The following is a 21,874-nucleotide window of genomic DNA, read 5'->3' as shown; positions in this document are numbered from 1 at the left end:
TCAGTGGAAAGATTCGGCGAGTAAAAATTGATTGCTGTTTTGCTACAAGCTCGCTACATGCTGCTTGGGTAAACCAGTGTCAACCCTCGTGTTCTTTCAGGTTTTGTATGCAACCTACAACAGCAAGAGGAATTGGTCATTTTCACGACTGACCTGGAAGTATCAGTATTTGACCATAATGTGGCTAATTTAGATTTTCTTTCATCGTGTTCAATTATGCAGTATTGAATTTAAAACAGGAAAGACAGGCTGCACACTTAATAGACAAAAGATTTATTAATATTTTGTTCTTGCTCACATTTTATTGAAGGGAATCAAGAGATTTAGAGCCAATATCAAAACATTTGAAGGCAGTGTGAGATTTTATCAATAATTGGAGTTAACGTTTTGAAACTAGACCTTACCAATAGAGCTGGTACATTAAATACAAAGATTCATCCCATGTGAAAGCAGCAAATCAAAGTTTGATACAGTTGGAGAATATAGTACAGAATTCACTGTGGGAATTACAAACATCTTGGTTCAGATCCAGTGCCTAATGGTAGTTTAAAAACATCAACAGAACTGCATTTCATAGGTAACAGCCATCCATTTATGAATTTGAGCGGTTTTAACACAGTTGAGGAATGCCAATTTAAAAACATGGTTTTTGCAATGAATACATGTTTGAGGAAATTCTGCAATCATATGCTAGTACACTTATAAACACCGCATAGCATTTACCCAACATGATGAATGTCACTGAATGGTGCACCCATATTGTTCAATCCCAAGGGCAGGATTTTCTGCGCAACCCGCTGTGTGTTTCGTGGTGGCGTACTGCCATTGGCCAGTGGTGGGATTTTCTGCTGCTGCCGTTGTCAACAGGGTTTCCTGTTGAATGCACCCCTCGCCGATGGGAAACCCACGGCGGGGGTGCGCTGTCGGCAGGACCGGAAGATCCTGCAGACACGAACGGCCAGAAAATTCTAACCTATATGTCTGAAGGGATCCGGAATATCAGTACCAAAATCCATAAGAGCTGTTAATACATTTGCATTCAAATAAACGTAGAGATAGTCCAATCAAAAGTTGAATTTCCAAAATTCTAGCAAGGAAAAATTAATTAACTCCCCTTAGACAAAATGGCTGCACAATGCATAAAGACGCAGGTGCAATTGTGCAAAGACTCTTTGGCGCGCCGCATCTCACTGCGGCGCAGCGTGGCCGATAAAAGCCAAGAGACCCCGCTCCTGGGATCTACCCGGCTTGCAACACCTCAAGGCCTAATGCAATCTTGCGAGACGTTGCGATGTGAATCCCGCTCATTGTGGGTGGGATCACTTTTTAGCAAATCTGCATATTAAAGTGGCACAGCTAGTCTCACTTTAAAGTGCAGATTCCCAAGGTACACAAGGTGTGGGATCTATCTCTTTCGCCTCGGAGACATTGGGTGAGTGCCCTTTAGTACTGGTCTCCGCAAACTGGGACCAGACAGAAGGGCACTGTCGGGGTCTCCCAAGGGATTGGAGGTCTACCGGAGCATGCCCTTTGGGCAAGGTGATACCCTGGCACTGCCAAGGTGCTCCGGTGGCACTGCTAGATGGCAGGGGCACTGCTAAGGTGCCAAGCTGGCATTTGTGTGAGGGTGCGAACGGGACCTTGGCGTTTGGAATACCATTTAAAAATGGCACCCAGAACTCGCGCTACATTGAAAAGTTCCAGCAAGCAGAACTCGTCAGTGCACAAAACAGGGCTATGTGCGACATTAGTCGTGCGTTCCCCATTGAGGCTCCTTATCAAATGCGAGTCGCGTTTTATAACCTTGTGTTTCTCAGCGCTGCGAATACGGGAAATACGTGGCTAAACACGCTAGCTATGGGGCTTTGTTCCCATTTAGTTAAACCATACCGTAGTGAATTGCACCCATCACTTCACAAATTTGGTTTGGTCAGTAATTGGTACCTTTTAAATTGGGCCATGTAGCATTCTGAAGTGAGCAAATTTAGACATTGCATATAAATCTCAAACATAGTTAATTCTTGGCTGTGGATCTACATGTTGCTCTTCTGCTATTAGACGCAATAACACATCGGCCCCAAGCTCTGGAATTCCCTCCCTACATCTCTCCGACTCTCTCCCTCACTTTCCTTCTTCAAGTCACACCCTAAAACCATCTCTTTGACCAAGGTTTTGGTCATCTGAACCAATATCTCCTTCTGTGGCTTTCAAAGCTGTTGCCATTTGTCAATAGTGGAGATTGTGTAGGATTGTGGTCTGTCTACACTGCAAAATTTTTCATATTACAAACTGACTCGATACAGGTAATATTTGCTTCCCAAAGGATAGTTAGTAGAAACGCAAGGAGCAATCTGAACTATCAATGGTGTATTCCTATTGCTCACACCTGTGGGAGGCCCAAACCATTTCGAGGTAAAGGCATCATTTGCCATCTGTGGCGGCCAGCTGAGCGTGCCCCAAAGGTTTTGGGAGGGGGAGAAATCGGTCGCCACCCAAACCAGGCTGGTTGACAAGCCAGAACCTGGGAGCAGTGGGAGAGACTTTGAACAGGCCAACAGCCTGTTCAATTCTTTTTGCTGGTCCATGAGAATATTTTCTGGGATGTTTTGTGAGCAAATTTCAGCAATCCCTGCAAGGGCTGCTGACCACTTGTAATAAATGGGCACATCAAATATGGATTAACCTCCATCCATTTGTATCTTGAAATTGCAAGCAAGGTTCAATGTAGGTTATAGATCTGGGCAGCTAGTCTAGAACCATAATCATGAAATCACTGTGCTCATTATAGGTCATGCTAGAGTTCGAACTTCTGATGATGAGAAAATCTGGGATTCTTCTCATTAGAGCAGAGAAGGTTAAGAAATATTTATTTTAGAATTTTAATTTCAGATTTACAGCATCTGTGACATTTTTCTTAAGTTAATGAGAGCTTTAATAGGTGTACAAAACTATCAGTCTTTTCAGTAATCAAGATACAACTGACAAAGGAGATGTGTAGCAAGTTATGATCTGGAATGTACGGTCTGAAGCATAGTCAATAGCCTTCAAAAGGGAATTAGATATATACACATGAAAGAAACTACGTAGGGCTATAGGTAAAGAGCAGAACAGACAACGTCATAAAATAATTACCATTATACAGATCGCAAAATGAAAACTCAGAAAGCAAATATCAAAACATACAGAACATAAGGTCAAATATGACAATTTACCAGTCTTTCTTTCCGATTTAAGGTGTATTTAATTCTGTTCCTAATTAACAGAATTATTGTATTGCAGAACAGATACCTGGTGTAATTACTTAAAATAGACCAAAAATATATTCTCCAACAGCTTAACCTAATTTCTGAATGACGGAACTCACAGTAATAAAAGAATTGACATTCCTTTGATAGTTTCCAGTTTAAGTGAACGACAACAGCCAGTGTTTTAAATGTTGGAACCTCGCAGTTCTGTTGAGGGTTTATTTAAATAAAATATATAATTAACAGAAGCATTGCTTAAATACATGGGTGATGTAATTGTATTGAGTGAGTGTACCTCAGGAAATCTCTACCACATTGCTAACTGGGGCTTCGCTAGACTGACATATTTGTTGCATTTTCTCCAAATCAGGCAGTGATTAAATGGAATGTGTTTATTTTGTTATCTTTAGTACATTTTCCTCCTCCACCTCCATTTAAGCACTAAAAGCAACCTGCAACTGGAAAACAGGATAAGAAACAAAATTAGTCTTCATGTGCCCTTTTCTGCTACATGGTGCTACCATTTCCCCAAAAGATAAATGGTGAAGAGAATTCTGAGGATAGAGTTTACCCTTTGGGTGCAATCGACAATCTGGGTGCAAACTGCACTTAAAATTACATTACATTTCCAAAGTGAATTTAGATTCCTGTTTCCACTTCCTTCGTTGCATAATCACACATAGAAAATCTTCCATGAATCGGCAAAGTTGGGCAGCATTTTAGAATGCAATGCTTTATTGTTTCTCCTTAGATTAAAAAAGACCCTACAATATATATGGCAATCTAGTTCAGTTTTATTGATGCCTAAAAATGTATCCAGCACAAAATAGCATTTTTATTAAGATTTCTAGTCCACCCTCTGTAAGCAATCCCTATTTTTAATAAGATCATAAGAAAGAGTAGGCCATTCAGCCTCTCACCTAAAAAGGATTTTTAAAAAACCTATTCAGATCTATTTCCCAGTTTCATTGGTGTATCCTAGTACATTTATGAGCCAAATTAAAGATGTAGATGAGTGCAAAATCTGTCTTAAAGAGTCTGCTCATAGCACCTAAATGAGCATAAATTAACAAGCGACGTGCCACTGTGATTAATTTGATCTGGGGTTTGTGGCCAGGGATGGCTTTTAGCATGATTTGCTTTAAGTAAGTGATAAAAGTTCATGAAAGCTGTATGTAACTTATGCTTGAAATTCAACCAACTTTGGGTGGATCGTGCTGGAAAAACTAGTGCAACCTAGCAAAAACTCCACACCAGTAAAATTAACATTTTCCTGTTCCCCACATGGCATAGACTAATTAATTAATTGCTGCTTAAAGGTCACTTGTGCCAGTTGAGTTTGGGACATCTTTTTAAAAAGTCAGTGATACTGGCCAAATTCAACCCTGGTATTTACTTCAGTATGCAAGCCTTGTGAGATGACCAGCTTACAATACTTTCTAGTCTTACGCGATGCAAATTCAGGAAGTGCAAAGTCAACAAGTTCACAAATTAAACCAATATTGATTTACAGTTAAAGAAAAAGACATGCAATTCTTTTTGGACTGGTTGTAAACTTTACGTCACATGAGCATGAGGCAACAGCCCCAGAATTTAAAAAAAACAATTCCAGCAAAATTAATTGCTTGATTGATGTTTGAAGGAATGAGAAAAGTGAGAATCTTGCAATACCTTGTATTTGGTTTCTTACAAGTAACCATGGAGGGTATTACAAAGGAACACTACTTCAGATTAATGGTGACCAAGAACAATTTTAACAGATGATACCAAGACAGGGAACTGCCGTCTCAATATTCTTGGAAAAAGTAGTACTTGAATTCAGATCTGTGCATTTGTGACCAGAAACGTCTTATATAAATTCTATTCCTTCATATTTTATATCCCCCACTTTTGTTTCCTCTAAAAGGAAGCGTCCATCTAAAGTAAAAGCCATAATATAAGTCGCGATTTTTCCATTATCTTCCTCAGATTTCAGCGACACGATAATTTGATCGTCCGTATCTGGAATGAACTTAAAGGAAGAGAATCCATGTGTAGGGTTAACCACTCCAATCTTGCTCACCGATATCTCATTAAAATCTTGAGTACATTTAATAATGAGGTTTGTTCCCTTGTGCTCGTCATCTTTCTCATTATAACGTTCACTGCTCGCTCGCCGTGGCAGGAAAAACCAGCGCTGTAGTCGATCACTCCAGGCTGCAGATTCATGAATGAGGTATCCTAAGTTGTGGGGAATGAAAATTAGTTTTCAGATAAGGCACTTCATATTATGAAGACTCAATTACACTGAATCCTAGTCTTTAAGCTTGCTGTAAAATATCTTTCCAAGTTGCACTTAACAACTAAATGAATGAAATGAATGAAAGAAATGAAAATTGGTTATTGTCACGAGTAGGCTTCAAATGAAGTTACTGTGAAAAGCCTCTCGTCGCCACATTCCGGCGCCAGTTCGAGAAGGCTGGTGCGGGAATTGCTGCTGGCCTCCCTTGGTCTGCTGCTTTAAAAGCCAGCGATTTAGCCCTGTGCTAAACCAGCCCCCGAGGAAAACTGCACTTGGACAGTAAAGAAAATATTAACTCTTATCAAAAGGAACATGGCACGCTGAGACAGTATAGTATAAACTGCAGCTTTAAAAAAAAAATGGCCTCCTGACTTCAACATGTGTTAATACAAAAACACAATAAAACCATCGAGAATGGCTGACCAAAATTTGAAAATGGCAAGGTGAAAACAAGGGCAGCATGGTAGCACAGTGGTTAGCACAGTTGCTTCACAGCTCCAGGGTCCCAGGTTCGATTCCCGGCTTGGGTCACTGTCTGTGCGGAGACTGCACGTTCTCCTGTGTCTGTGGGTTTCCTCCCAGATGTGCAGGTTAGGTGGATTGGCCATGATAAATTGCCCTTAAGTGTCTAAAAAGGTTAGGTGGGGTTGGTGGGGTATGGGGATAGGGTAGAGGCGTGGGCTTAAGTAGGGTGCTCTTTCCAAGGGCCGGTGCAGACATGATGGGCCGAACGGCCTCCTTCTGCACTGTAAATTCTATGATTCTATTCACTAAATTATATTAGAATTCTAACAAACAGACTTAAACCTGAATGACAGGAAGTGCTGGTGACAAAGGCAGCATCAGGTAATTGGTTAACATTAGTATCACTGACCCTACTGAGGCAGTCTAAAACCACATAATTTTGATAGATTAAATTAAAATTATGCAGATAATCGATAGCTGTTCCTGTAGCAGACCCTTCAATTTTGAAGGCACACTATGATTAGAAATTGAAGGCATTGAAAATGGTTTCTTTCCAAATGAAAGCCAATGATCACCACCAGCATTATTTGGATGTTCTCAAACCCTTCTTTCAAAGCCTTATTAGTTATGTGATAATCAGTAAAAATTTATGTTTTTGGTTATCCGGTTAACTGATGTATTTCCAAACTGATTCACAATTAACCGATTGGTGTAATTGCCAACTGATTATCCAGTTCTATTAACTGTGTTAACCATTTCCAGGTGTATTTGGCTCTGCTCTCCTGGTCCTTACATTAAAATATAACTCTGAGCCGTATATTTCCAGTACAAAGAAGTAAAGCCAAGACAGTTAGCAGTCAAAATGTATGTGGCCAGCAATGCCAATGTCCTAAAAGGTTTTCTCTTGATGAAGAAAATTGCAGTGTAGGCTAGTTTAACAATAAGCATAATCTATTTTTATAGCACAATGTGAACAAGGTAATACATTGCTTAGGTAATAAGATTGACTAATATTTTAGCACCAAACTAAATAAATAAATATCTGTGATGGAAACCACTGGCCTCGACAGTATCGTATGCAAGAGATCTATAGAAGAAAGTTATGGGGCTGGATTCTCCGTTCCTGAGATCAAGTGTTGATGCCAGGGCAGGATATGTGGACTTTCACAATAGCAAAACCGGTGTCACACCTGGACCGACTCAGCGACTGTGGAGGGGCTAGCACGGGCGCCACATGGTACACAATCGATTTCAATGAAAAACAGTGCGGGATTTGCCAGGTCCATGACTGACACTCGGGAGGATGACAAGCTGCGGCCGCATATACACATTACAATCCCCACACACTCTCATCCCAGCCAACAAGATGGTATTGATTGTGCTGGATCGTGCCCATACAGCAGATGGGTCGGCTGGGACCAGAAGGCACCTACACAATCCGTGGCCCTAAGTTCACAGTGGGCTGACAGCAGTGTGCACTGCCGCATGGCTGCCTTTCCGGCTGCGACAATGGTGTTCAGTGCCCGTCCATCCCGACCCCACAGCCCAGCTCTGGCCACCCCCCGCTACAACCCCCCCGGCTCTGGCAGAAGCCCCCGGCCAGTGGCACATCTGTCAGCAAAACATGGCGATGTTGGACACTTTCCGTACCCCCTCTCTCTCTCAGCAGCCACGAACTGCGCCGTCAGGAACTGGGCACATCGGAGGCAGAGAATCGCGGAGGCCCCGGGGAATACCTGATCAACCACGCGAATGATATGCAAACGGTGTTTACTGTACGTGCATTCCAGACCGCATTGATACTGATGTCGAGATGACGGAGAATTGTGATCTGGCGTCAAATCGGCACCCGCCGTGATTTTGCAGTCGGAACCTAATCTCTGCCCAATTCAGAATCCTGATTTCAGCGTCAGCCAACAGAGAATCCCGCACATGATCTTTTGAGGGTTGCGGAGAACATTTTACCCTCATGTTACAAATTTAAGTCTGACAATATTACAAAAGAGATGAGATGCAAATAATGTGTTTTTGCAAAAAGAAACCATGTGCACCAAACCATCAGATTTCAAAGATTGTTTCTCAGGAATAAAGTCTTTGGCTTGTTTTTGTTCAGGTTAGCACTAAATTCTAGAGGAAGCTAAAGTGTTTTAAGCATGGAGCTAAAGAAAATTCTGGCAGGTTTTTTTTTTAGACAAATCCATGGGGGTGGGGAGAAAGAGTGGTGGAAACAATTGAAAAAACTGCAGGTGAAAGGAAGGAAAGGATCACAATCACAGTTAGGATGATCAGGATGACTAAAAGCTGCACTGGAACATTCACCAGAGTGATTCTGATATTAATGTATAACGCAAGTTTTCTCCCCTCTCCAAACCTTGCTTACCTGGGGCTTTGATTCCAGCAGCTGTGCGGAGTGCATTGTAGTGAGACACCCAATTTTCATGATTTACATCACCTTTGTAACCAATAACTTTTACCCACTCTGGATTTTCATTTACTACTTCCCCTGTGGTTGTAGTCCATTCCTTACCAAGTCCACCCACATAAAGGTGCTCGTCTTTTACCGCCAACCATTCAGCTTTGAAACCTTAAGAAATAGCAGGACAAAGTAAGGTTATAGCAAAGGTAATCCACAAATAATGTTCTGGATTAAGACAAAATAGCATATAGCTCAAAATATATCAAATAATGAGGGATGATATTCCTATCCTGAGGATATACTCATGTTATTTCCCTCTGGTTCTTTGGAGTGCTGCTGTGCTAGGGGTTCTAACCACTGCTCCTACAATATTATCAGATCCTCTTCCTACATGTTCTACCGAATGTCTTAAGTTTATGTATTTACATTGTGTATTTATTGTATGTTCTATGTTTTCATGTGTGGAGCGATCTGCCTGGACTATATGCAGAACAATACTTTTCACTGTACCTCGGTAAATAAATCAAATCAAATAAATCAAAATACCGTGGCGGCACAGTAGCACAGTGGATAGCACTGTTGTTTCATAGCGCCAGGGTCCCAGGTTCAATTTCCACTTGGGTCATTGACTGTGCGGAGTCTGCATGTTTTCCCCATGTCTGCATGGGTTTCCTCCGGGTGCTCTGGTTTCCTCCCACAGTCCAAAGATGTGCAGGTTAGGTGGATTGACCATGCTAAATTGCCCTCTGTGTCCAAAACAAAAGTTAGGTGGGGTTACGGGATAACGTGGAGGTGTGGGCTTAGGTAGGGTGCCCTTTCCAAGGGCTGGTGCAGACTCGATGGGCCGAATGGCCTCCTTCTGCACTGTAAATTCTATGATAAACAGTCACAACAGTGAAATTTTGGTGTCAGTGTTTATAACGAACTGCCTCAAATAGTAGATCTTAAAAGTTTCCCATGTAACTACATGGAATAAATCCCTCAGTAGTCCTTTCTCCACAGTATGTTAATTTTATTAGAAAACATATTTTGTATAGATTAACCTATTTGGTAGATATAGAATTTCAATTTATTGGGGAAGTGATTTTGGGGACAACCGGAGTGTGATCGAAAAAAAAGGAATCACACACTTAGGTTAAAATTCTAAACCCAAGAGCTAGTTATATTGACAATGACAATGGATTGGGCAGATCACTTCCCCATCCTCTAAGAGGGTCAAAAAAATGTTACTGTTAGTATCACGCATAAAAATAAAAATTTTAGTTTAACAGAATAATAAAATGTGTTTAATAATCCAATAATTTACTACTACATATAATAATTTAAAGTGATTATACAGTACAGCAATAAGCTCTTCCTGAAGAAGAGACATTCAGTAAATCTTCCAGCCGTCTCTCTACCCTCATCTCTTAAGAGGTTTGTAAAGATTCCATGCTAAGGACGCTAAATTTACGGTGACTGACAAACTACAATATTCCACAAGGCTAGTAGAAATTGCTTGTGCAAAAGAAGGATAAAATAAGTTATTATGGTACCTTTCTCAACAGTTCCATCTCCATCTGAGAGAATTACCCAAGGGACTGCCTTATCGCCATCAATATCATATACCACTCCTGTCCTATCATCCACAGTGTAAAGCTTTCCATTAAATGCTATGAGTTCTGACAATTCCATGCCACGTCCCTTTTCTGACAAATGTGTTTTGAGAATTGACACATTTTTGTCCCATTCGAGAGTCACTTTGTCACCACTGTTTGATAATATCAAGTAGCCTTTCTTTAAGTAACTAAACCAAGTGTCACTGTTGACTTCATTCTTTGAGTTAGTGTCCAGGTCAGCAATCAGCCCAATACGGTATCGGATACCTTCCAGGGTCTTCTGTGGGGGCGAAAGAGGATAAGTGTCATTGTATCTGTCCCTTGGAAAATTATCAATCTGCCAGTTGTGGACATTTCGTGGATGTGGGCTATTTGGGGAACTCTTGTGAAAATATAGCATGTATAGTATGAAGAGAACTATAGCAGCTATGAGTATAGTCTTCCATTTCAGGTGAAAACGTGAATCTCTTGTTTTTGTCATGGAAGCTATAACAGGAAGACCACCAATAGATATGTGAAGGGAGCTCATAGAATCATTTCCATTGGATAAACCATATAGGTGTACAGACATGAAGCTGCAGCAGAAGCAGAAACCTGTGAAAGAGAAACAAGATTAAACAAAATTCAGAAAAATTTCTTTATAGCTTATTGATTGACAATCAAAAAACGTGAAGAATATGTTGCAGGATGGTTATAAAAAGTGCTAATTGTATGTAATTTCAGCACAATTATGGTATTCAGCCAAATCAGAAGATATTGCTTTGATAACTATTGTGGCTCAATGCAAATAAGTTACTTTTACAATAATTGGCACTACTGTACACCACAAAATGCAAATCTTTACCACATATAGCAAGTCTATAATAAAACGGAGATGATTTGGATGTTAATCCTGTCAGCAACAACTACACTCAGGTCATTTGAAACATCCTAAAGGGCTTTAAACTTTAGTTGACAAATGCAGTTCCAGACAAATACACAAATGCAAAACATAACTTTCTTGGTGTAATTTTAACCTTCCACAAAATCATTTTTGATTAATAAAGATTGCTTAACATGCTCTTTCCTGCTCACCTTATGGGCACGGTCTAATGGCCACACTACGCCCGCAAAGCAGCTCGCCGTGGCGCAGCATGGCTGATGAAAGCCGGGAGACCCCATTCCCGGGATCTACCCGGCTCGCAAAGCCTCGTGAGATCTAATGCGATCTCGTGAGACATTGTGATGTAAATCCCCCATTGTGGGTGGGATCACCTTTCAGCAAATTTGCAAATTAGAGTGAGAGAGCTAGTCTCATTTTAATATGCAGTTTCCAGAGGTAACGGAGTCATTGGTATCTAGCCCATTCGCCTAAAGAGACCTTGAGCCAGCGCCGTTCAGCATTGGTCCCCACAAAAGGAGACCAGACGGAACGGTACTCGTGGGGGCCTCCCTTGGGGATCGGAGGTGCCTGGTGCATTCCCTTTGGGCAGGGTGGTACCCTGGCACTGTTGGTGCCACCCAGGCACTGCCAAGGTGGTGCTGCCAGGTTGGAACTGCCAAAGTGACAAGCTGGCATTTTTTGTGCGCCGGCGATCGAGCCAGGAGTGCCCTGCGCAGATGTTGGAGGGGGATGGGGCGGGGAACGGTGATCACGTCGTCGGCCTTGGAGATTGCGCGTCATTTAGAAATAGCGTCCCAATCTCTCGCTACACTGAGGGATTCCAGAGAGCGGAGCTCCTCAGTGTAGCTAAAGGGGCTATGTGCAGCCTCGCGTTCCCCCCCGAGGCCCCTTATTTAATGTGTGTGGCGCTGTACAGCCATGTGTTTCTTGGCGCTACGCGTACCGAGAAACACGCGGTTAAAAGTGCTCCTTATTGGGCTTTGTTCCCATTTAGTTGAATCGCGCCCTATATCTTCTCCTGTTCTGATCAGTCTAGCATAACAAAAATAAAAGTGAATATTTTACTCGTGCTGTTTGAAAAATTTGCATTGAATTTCAGAATCTAATCCACGGTGCTGTGTAAAGTTTGAAAGGCAGCAATAGCAACACTGAGCTCTGGGTCACCCACTGTATACTCCCCTCTAACCCCACCTTGACATTAGCCCACTGGTCAATTCTTACTGGCGAAAAATAGTATCTTATCCACAACCAAGTCTTGCCCTGATCTTCAGCTACAAATATATACACATGAAAAATTATCAAATTATTTTAAGAGGTTTTATTAGACATATATGGTTTAGCACAGGCAACTTGGGTTATTTTCTCAAAGGAAATCAAGAAGGTAGGACCTGTTGTTTATTAGGTTGTTGCACAGATAATCCATAATCCTCAACATTGCACCGGATTATCTTCAAATTTACTCCCAAATGATTCAATTATTTTGCATGGAATAGAAGACTAAATGTTTGGATGCCTGCATTTGGTTCATCACTCTTTTTCAATTTGGCCATCATAGAATCCCTACAGTGCAGGAGGAGGCCATGTAGCCCTTCGAAAGAGCACATTACCAAGGCCCCCCCCCCCCCTATTCCTGCAACCCCACCCTAAGAGGCAATGTAGCAAGGCAAATACACCTCACCTGCACATCTTTGGACTTTACGCCTAACTTCTTCCACTGGAACACACCCTCCCTTCAACAACTTCCCATATATATCCGACACCTTGCCCTCTCCTATTTCCTCCTCGGACAGGAGTTTGTCCTGTACCCCCCATGCTAGCTGGATTACAATCTATTGTTATTTCCCCAGTGTTCATTGACTGCATTATAGTGATGGCCAGCATTTAGTAAATCTCCTTGGAGTCTCAATATTTTATGTTAAATATCATGTAAACCTGGGGAAATATTATGTATAATTTTTCCAATGAATGCTTTGAGAAAGTAATCATTCAGAATATTCTTCACTCACTTATTATATTTGCTTACCGTACATACTTAACGCATATTTGCATCTTCTAGTATTTTCACTTCTATTCTTACTTATGATACTGGAGAACATTTCACTCAGCTATTTTGCATTTACAAGATGTGTTTTTTCAGCGTCCTAGTTCCCCCTCTGATCAACCTTTTAACTTGTTTCTACATAATCCTACATTAATCAGTGAGTGCCTTCCCATTTTTCACTTCAGGATTTGTCAAAGTCATTTTTCCACTATTTCATTTTTGATTTCTTTGTTACCCATTTAGGATCATGCTTATTTAATCTAAGTTTGTTGATTTTAGATTGGTTTCTACTTGTGCTGCATGTGAAGCATTGTATAATCAGAGGTGTGGCATTTGCTTTTGACTAAAATGTTGACAAAACACCTCCTCAAATCCACTTATTTCAATTCACACTCACCAATTTGCATTTAACCGTTGAAAAATCATAGAACCAGGATCCTGTTCTCCCACATTATTGGGTCCCAGATAATGTCAAACTTGCTTGCTCACACTCCCTTTGTCTGTTTGTCCACGATATCTTTGTCAATCTCCACCTATTGTTGGCCTCTATCCAGCCCCACTGCTCCATCCACCCGCCCGAGATGAAGTAGACAAGATGAAGTGACTTGTCAAACACATACAATGTCACAATATTTCTTACTGGTTCCACTATCCAAACATCCAAGTCATCTCCTTCTTCATTCTCACCGAAAGCACTTATTTCCTAGATTCCAGAAAGTGGCGACATAAAGTGATGACTGTGTAGGTTTCTTCCAGTGTTGACATGTATCAGGCGTATTGACTGGTCTCGTTTGATCAGTATTCCTCTCGACAAACCTGGCCTGGCTTCCCCCTCACTGTCCAGTAGCTGCATCCACCACAGTCACAGACTGCTGACCACTTCCCGATCAGTACTTCACATCGTGGGAGTGCAAGCGGACATTGTGACAGCCATTGAACAGCTTGACCACGGAGCCGCAGGTGGCATACTACTGATCGATGGCGGGGGACGGGCCAAGCAGCGCGCAGAGGATGAGCACCAGAGCGGAGCTCCAAGCTGGAGACAGCACTGTTAGCATTGCGCGCCCCTGTCCCCACCCCTGCGCGCGCTGACCAGCACACAGCCCAGCCTCGTGCCGCCCCCTCAAACATCACTTGGAGACTGCCCGTGGCCCGCAGCCGGTTGCGTCTGTTGGAGACTTTGTCATACGACCGGGAACAACACAACAGATCGCTCCGTGACCCTCCACAGGTCACGACCCTGAGTTTGAAAAACCCTGCTTTAGATGTTCCCATCATATTTATAAATCTTGTCCAATGGCCTCCCAGTTCTGTTATGTTATTTTGTCTTCTTTCAGTGTTCATATACAAGCACCTTAATGTAGATTTAATAGAGATCCAAAGGTATATTTCTGTAACTTTGAGGTACAAATGTAGAATTCTTTGTTGAAAAAAAGTACTCTCAATCACAAAGACATCTCCTTACCATTTCTAACACTCAGGTAAATGATTGTTGGTGTTTTAATGCCACAGATGTTTGGGGGGTTGCAAATTTACAAAACTTGTGGAAAAAAACAATTAAAGTTGATCAGCTCAGTCAAACGCAGAGTTTTGAGGAAATTAAATTTCAATTTAAAAATAATTATTAGGATTCAAATCGTTTGTTCGTATTTCAGCTGAACAAATAAACTGACTTTGCAGTGAGATTTCATGGAGGTTTGGGTCGGAAAATATTACTCTTCAAGATAGTCTCTATTGCTCGTGAAGTTCAATTGTCTTTGAAACATTTCTGAAATTAATCAAGTACCTATATTATGGTTGGTTTTGCTTTTTTCGAGTTACTTGTGTAAATCTGCAAAGTCTTCTCTGGATCCATTTTCATTTTTGGGGAAGAAATTAAATTTAGTAAGTTTTTTCATACCATTCCAGTACATTGACTTCTTGGGCCCCAATGCCTTGAACTTAAACATCTCATCCTGGTGTTGAAATCTGTATTAAGCCTTGCCCCTCCCCATCACTGTAACTTCCTGGAGCTCTACAACCATCTGATAGCCACCCAACATTCTTTGGTTTCATGCTTATTGTGCATCTGCCTATAGCGGTGGCTGTGCCTTTAGCCCAATTATTCAGAGACACACCTTAAATAAAGAATGCTATTGTCAACACTTTTCTAGTGTAGAGGGCATAGGTCGTCGACTGCACATGATGGCTAGAACCAACTAAACTTGTCCAGCTTCTTCTTCAGTATGCCTCCGTAAATCCTGTTCACGTTCCACCGGGGTGGAGTCCCAGCAATAACTTTAATTTCTCACTCAAGCTTTTCCAAGTGACGTTAAAGACACAGGTCTCATTCTAGACTGCATTAGGAAACACAGTGTTGTTTTGCCTTGTTCGGACAAGAAAGATTCAAATTTTCATGGATGTTTTTTGAACTGCAATGTCCTCTGCTGGTTGGGGTCTGATGGAGAACTGAGTGAGGATGGAGAATGCCTAAGAGCAAAGGACAAAAATTGCAAAAGAACACTAGTGTGGTGCTATTATTCCAATATCAGAACTAGCAAACAAAAGTGCCACGGTGACTAACTTTGACTCCCACTATACAAAATGATCTTGACAATTTTGAAACATTCCAATTCAGATAAAATTTGCTATGCTGATTGCTATTTCATAATGCATTCTTTGTAATCCTGTGATAGCACAACGAGATCTAAGTGTACTTCAAAATGTTTCCGTTATACATGTAAATTGTGGAAAAATTCTGTTGAACAGCATGAGTAATTTGCATCTGTTTATTAGCCAGTAATTTAATGAAGACAGCGCCAAAATATGTTCAGCTACTTCAATTTTAAAATATACTATTCGATTATTTCATGATTTAATCAAAATATTGTATTGTATTGTATTGTATTGGATTTGTTTATTGTCACGTGAACCGAGGTACAGTGAAAATTATTTTTCTGCGAGCAGCTCAACAGATCATTAAGTACATGAGAAGAAAAGGGAATAAAAGAAAATACATAATAGGGCAACACAACATATACAATGTAACTATATAAGCACTGGCATTGGATGAAACATACAGGGTGTAGTGTTAATGAGGTCAGTCCATAAGAGGGTCATTTAGGAGTTTGGTGACAATGGGGAAGAAGCTGTTTTTGAGTCTGTTCGTGCGTGTTCTCAGACTTCTGTATCTCCTGCCCGATGGAAGAAGTTAGAAGAGTGAGTAAGCCGGGTGGGAGGGATCTTTGATTATGCTGCCCGCTTTCCCCAGGCAGCGGGAGGTGTAGATGGAGTCAATATAGCGGTGTTTCTCTGGCAATCACAAAGAATTTAGACTTAGCACATTGCAAAAGGCTTTGCCTTTTTCAGCTGACATCAAGGTTCTATTCTTTTATGAGCTGAGCTTATCAGATTTTAGTTCTGTATCTAACTTTTTTCAGTTTAAGTAGAAAAGTGAAAATAACTTTGAGGATTAGAGACCCAGAAGAACTTAACCAATGGCTCAACACCCTATGTATTCAGGGTAAAATGGTTTAATGATGATTTTGATCAATCAACAATTAAAGGAAATGCTACATGAATTACTATATATAGTTATGCAAGGCTACAATAGTCATGCGTCATGACTCAGGTTGCACTATTAGTCTTGGCAACAGACACACTGATGTAGGAAAAACAGTAATCAAGAATAATAGCAAAGTGTTTATGAAATACTAAAGACAACCGTTTCTAAAAACTTAAAAAGCTGCTTTAGAATCAGAGGCACATACAACTTAGACAAGCACTGCCTTGAGATCTAAACAGGCAAACTACAGATATGACCATATGTGGCTGTTTGCCAGAGGGTATTGGCTTCCAGAAAAAAACGACCTTAGCAGACTATATCTGTCTACAAATAAGACACAGATTTCTCTAACGCCACATTTATCCATAGCAACTAATAAAAGAGCTCATTATTCAGTACTCCAGCGGGATTTCAGCTTCAACAGCTGAATCTTGCTTTATATTTATGTTTGATTTTTTTTCAAGTAAATGCTTTAGTTGTGAGCTCTACGCTTCCCCTATGCCACAACTATGATCAGGAACTTACTTTGGGAGGTTCATATAAGCGAACTAATGGTTTACGGTCACAAAGCACTATAGTTTATGTCATTTAGACTCCATATTTTTATTTAAATTGCATATTAAGAATTGCAGCAGCACATTTACTAAAACATGCTTATTCAGAGAAAAATAGCTAATGATAAATTCACTGATTAAGTTCTTGGTTCAATTATGCAACAACCACTAATGGGAAATTGCAGCTAATTTAATCTCTAGGTGTCGTCAGGTTGGCACTGTTCTTCTTATATTATGGATTACAATATAGGAAATGAAAGACATTTTAAGTAATCAATTGGGGGTTCATACTTGAACCAAAAAGCTTTTACTGGTGTCACAATCACTTGCATTATGTATATATTACTGATCAACAACAAGCGCCGTGGGGAAAAAAGCATAATGAAACCTTAACCTTAAAGTCACTGCGAGCATGTTACTGCATAATATTCCAACACAAGTTCCTCTCTATCTTCAGAGAGCTATCTGCACTTACTTCCATGGGACAAATGTCTCCATTAAAATGGGGAAAAAGGCTAAGCATTCATAAAGTAGTCTAGTTCAGTGTGTAGATTCTTAAACTAAAAGACATAATTTTTCAAAACTATTAATTATTTTCCCACTAAAATGTCAGAGATTTTGAATCATGGGATTTATTGTATTGGCATTTGATTGTAGAGAAAAGCAAGCTTGTTAGTGCTTACATTTAGTTAAATTAAAAAGAACAGAAGTTCCATGGTATGGTTGGATGATGAAGAGTAAATAAGACTTTGTAAAATATCATTTTATCAAACCTTTCAAATATACAAAGGGTTTCACCAACAATAAATTATTTTAAAGTATCTGTTAGTAAATCAGAATTATCAAGGACCCACTAAACCTTGGCAGCAGCCATTCCTCATGCATGGAACAGAGCAGATACATTTCCTGCAAATAGGTTTTTGCTGAATATATTCATTCCAATATCACTTGATTGGTTTCAACCATTTGCAGTTTTTGTAATATGTTCTGATCTTTCAGCTTGATTGGGATCTCATCCATTACCAGAGCACCCTAACAGCAGTTACGCCACTACAAGATGCACTGCAGTAACTCACCAGGGTTTCTTTAACAGCACCTTCCAAACCTCTACCACTGACAACAACAAGGGCATCAGATGCAAGCAAGCACAATCACCTGCAAGGTTCCCTACAAGTCACAGACCTTCGTGACTTGGAAATGTATTGTAGTTTCCTTCACTGTCATGGGGTGGCCTAGAATCCAATAATTCTCTCCCTACCAGCACTATGGGCATTCCAACACCACTTGGATTACAGCAGAGTCTAACCACAACCTTATAAAGGACAATAAATGCCAGCTTTGCCACAGAATCTCACATTCCACGAATAAATAAAAAGGCTTCCATTATTCTCCAATTTCCGCCATTCTGTTTATTCAGACTACGTCTAACCTTTCTAATTTTCTTTTTTTAATTAAAAATTTTTTTTTTTTTTTTTAAAAAGAGTACCCAATTATTTTTTTCCAATTAAGGGGCAATTTAGCATGGCCAATCCACCTACCCTGTACATCTTTGGGTTGTGGGGGGTGAAACCCACGCAGACACGGGGGTGAATGTGCAAACTCCACACGGACAGTGACCCAGGGCCTGGATTCGGACCCAGATCCTCAGCGCCATCGGCAGCAGTGCTAACCACTGTGCCACCATGCCGCCCTAACCTTTCTAATTTTCAGCAGCATTCACCGTCTCACATTTGCCCAGCTACTTGAGTGCAATTAAGTTCTCTAAACATGATAAAAATTTTGTCTCCACCCATTCAATTTCTTCTCATCTGCCAATGTGTCTATTGTTAGTAAACAATTTGCATCTTTCTCGCTGTCCCCAAACTTCACAAGAAACAAAGCAAATCAGTAATTTTGAACTGAAGTCTGACTCTGCACACATATATAAAATGAATGTTATTGGTTATATCATCGGTCTCAAACTTTAACAAATTGAGTCCCAAAATTAAGTTCTCAGCCTCTCATTGCTTGCCAAAAAATGCTAACAATAAGTCTGTAAAAATAGAATAGAACAAATATTTCTCCAATTCTCCTACACTTCTTACAGCTGCCACTGTACAATACTAGGACTAAAAATCTGTAGAGGGAAGAAATAGATTGAAAGTAGGCGAGCAAATATATAAAAAAGTAAGAGTTTTTCCAAGGAAGAGAGTACCTAAAGTAAATCCCATAGAGGATCAGACTGATATACTTCAGCTAGAGAATTAGTAATTAAACACATTCAAGCCTGAGATAGTCAGATTTGAAGCCAAGATAAGATCAGCCATGAGCTTACTGAATGACAGAGCAGGCTCAAGGAGCCATAGGTCCTACCCCTGCTCCTATTTCTTACGTTCTTTTGTATAATATGAAGTAGTATGATTTTTTTCAGTCTTCCCATTTTGCTATCTCATTCCCCAACCCCCACCCAAGTACCTCTGCTTGGAAACTAATCAGTTAAACATTAATGGATTACAATCATATCAAAATCTTGGTTCCACTCCCTCCTCCAAAATGAATGTGAATTACCTTTTGACCAATGTTGCCAGGAGATTTAATCACTATACGTAAACCACAGTTGAAGTATGATGAAAACTTGGCAAGAAAATTGGCAAACAGATCCAATTCCTTACTTTGAAGTTACAGTTGGGTAAAGTTTGAGCAACTAGCCAATTTCTCAGAAGCTTTAGTTTGGTTTTCTCTTAAACTTTAGCTCAGATGCACAAGCTCCATCATCACCAGCAAATCTTTGCAAACAGTACATCCTACAAGATAATGTATTGGAGAAACACGACTCCAAGTGGTGTACAATAAATAGTAATAAAATTAACAAAGCAATTAACCTTGGTACAACTTGTCTCAGGTATCTCATATCAGTAACTTCCCAAATTCTTATGAGAGACTAATGAATCAAGATGTTGGATTAGCATTTTATGTGGGAGAAACTAACATAGTTTTAAATACACTAAGTGATCTCTCCCATAAATCAGAGAAATAATGTTCAAATTACTGTAAATAATTCCAACCATCAACAATATGTTGCTTGGATAGTCACTCAATTAACTATTAAGTGCCACTTAAGTATGCCCCATGGCTGGCTGAAGGGAGGTCAGGAAGGTTGGCTATTAACTCTCGTCATTTCATATTAAAAATGAAATCAGATGTACCCACATGCTTTCTTGAGAAAGATTAACATTTAAGCTTTCTCAGATGCATCACAGGTTAAGTTACAATCCTTTACAGTAATGCCATTAAAATGGGCCACAGTATAATTAAAATGTTACTTGTGCAATGTCATGATGTGTTTCCCACTCCTCTCCTGATTTGGGCAGGGGATGGGGGAAATGAGAGATGGAGAAGAAAAAGAGTGATTGGGCTTGATCGTGATTCATTTCATGCAGTCAGTATGAACCACAATATGAAGGCAGCAAAGTAACTCAGTAGTTACTCGTTTACAAAAGCACACCAACATCGCCACAGGCCACAAGAGGTGGGCAAGAAATTGAGTCTTGTCAGTGACACCCACAGTCCAAAACAAAAAGTTAGCTCATCGATCAGGTAGCCAGCAGTCATTGTCACCATACATATTGCTACTCTTAAACGTCAAATCATTATTCAAGTATACAGAAATGTACACAGTACATGCAAACCTATGGGATCAATCATGACAGAATCACAATGAAAATCTATGCCAAGGGTTCACTACTCACTCCTCCAGGAAATAGATCTTATTTTAGTCGTAACATACCCCCCAATTTCCAACAGAAAGTTTTAATAACTGAATAATATTGTACTCTTCTCAAATACAAAAGGAAAGAGAAGGGCATAGTTGCATTAAAGACTGCAGGGTATATAGAATGGGGAAAGTTATTTCAAACAGTTAAGATCGGGTGCAAAACTATGTCACAACTGCTAACAGGTGCATTGATTTGCAGTACCTGGTGGGTGTAATCATGACTGATAAGCAGATTCCCCTGCATTTACAGACAACCTCATCATATTCCTTTTAATATTAACCTGATCGGTCTGCTGCAGTGACAGAGGAACAGGGCGAGTCCACGGATGTATTTTTTTTTACAGCTGAACTTCCTGATAGAAGCAGCAGCCCTGCTCCCCATGGACACAGCACTGGTTCCGGGGAGGGGGGCGGGGGCAGGAGGGGGTCCATTGCCCTGGCAACGCCGGCCGGGCTCCATGGCATGGGATCCTCGCCTTTCGGAAACACCTATTACCCAGGAAATCGAGAGCTGAAACCCCTTACCGAGCGAATCGCGTCCAGTGCCGCCGGTCCAGGTTTGACTCACATTACAACCAGGGGTGGAGACCTACCACACCGCTCACTCACTCACTCACTCACCTGTGGACTTCCGCTCGGAGACAGCCGCCCCGCCCCCCTCATTCCCCCCAAGCCCTGCCAAAGGGGGGAAACGAATAGCGCAGGCGCCACCACACCGCGACAAACACGCATGCGTCGGCCGCGACAGTTCTGTCGCCTTGACGCAGCCGGATTCGTTCGGCTGGTGCGCATGCGTCCGCCGGACAGGATGCACGCGCCTGTCCAACCACTGCGCGTCTGCAGTCCCGGCTCCGTTCCTCGGCGCAGGCGCATTATGCTCCTACATCGTTGAGGGCCACGTCTGTTTGGAGAGGGAGAGAGAGAGAGTGTTGATGCTGAAGGGAAAGCAGCGGTTTCAGCCATTGTTTACCGGTTATTCCAGTCCCAATTCTCTGGTGGTTGTTTTATTTCCGTCGGGAGGTTGCGCTGTGCGAGGCCCGGCTTTGGGGATCACTTTCGGAGCCGACGATTCCTCCCCCTCTCGCATCCCTCG

At 41.1% G+C, this 21,874-nt stretch overlaps 2 protein-coding genes across 4 annotated transcripts in view; one reads left to right on the top strand and one right to left on the bottom strand.

Annotated features, from left to right (window-relative positions):
- Positions 1 to 257: 257 nt before the first annotated feature.
- Positions 258 to 21,864, bottom strand: LOC140395599 (soluble calcium-activated nucleotidase 1-like). Of its 3 annotated transcripts, none has more exons than XM_072483568.1 (4): positions 21,752 to 21,864; positions 9,943 to 10,599; positions 8,372 to 8,575; positions 258 to 5,465 (listed from the first exon to the last, which is right to left on the bottom strand). In XM_072483568.1, the coding sequence occupies exons 2-4, from the start codon at positions 10,574 to 10,576 to the stop codon at positions 5,095 to 5,097; spliced, it is 1,209 nt and encodes a 402-aa protein (XP_072339669.1). In that variant the 5' UTR covers positions 10,577 to 10,599; positions 21,752 to 21,864; the 3' UTR covers positions 258 to 5,094. The 3 variants fall into 3 exon arrangements, with proteins under 3 accessions (XP_072339669.1, XP_072339667.1, XP_072339666.1); XM_072483566.1 differs by lacking the exon at positions 21,752 to 21,864 and adding an exon at positions 21,403 to 21,513; XM_072483565.1 differs by lacking the exon at positions 21,752 to 21,864 and adding an exon at positions 21,307 to 21,403.
- The window catches only part of cog1 (component of oligomeric golgi complex 1), a 54,566-nt gene continuing 53,911 nt past the window's right edge, over positions 21,220 to 21,874 (top strand). Inside the window, exon 1 of the mRNA XM_072483564.1 lies at positions 21,220 to 21,338. The gene's annotated coding sequence lies outside the window, so the exon portion shown is untranslated. The remainder of the gene's footprint in view (positions 21,339 to 21,874) is intronic.

The sequence above is a fragment of the Scyliorhinus torazame genome, chromosome 18 (assembly GCF_047496885.1).
Source record: "Scyliorhinus torazame isolate Kashiwa2021f chromosome 18, sScyTor2.1, whole genome shotgun sequence".
Lineage (NCBI taxonomy): Eukaryota > Metazoa > Chordata > Chondrichthyes > Carcharhiniformes > Scyliorhinidae > Scyliorhinus > Scyliorhinus torazame.
Note: the sequence above shows the minus strand (reverse complement) of the source record. Positions and strands in the feature narration are given on the sequence as shown.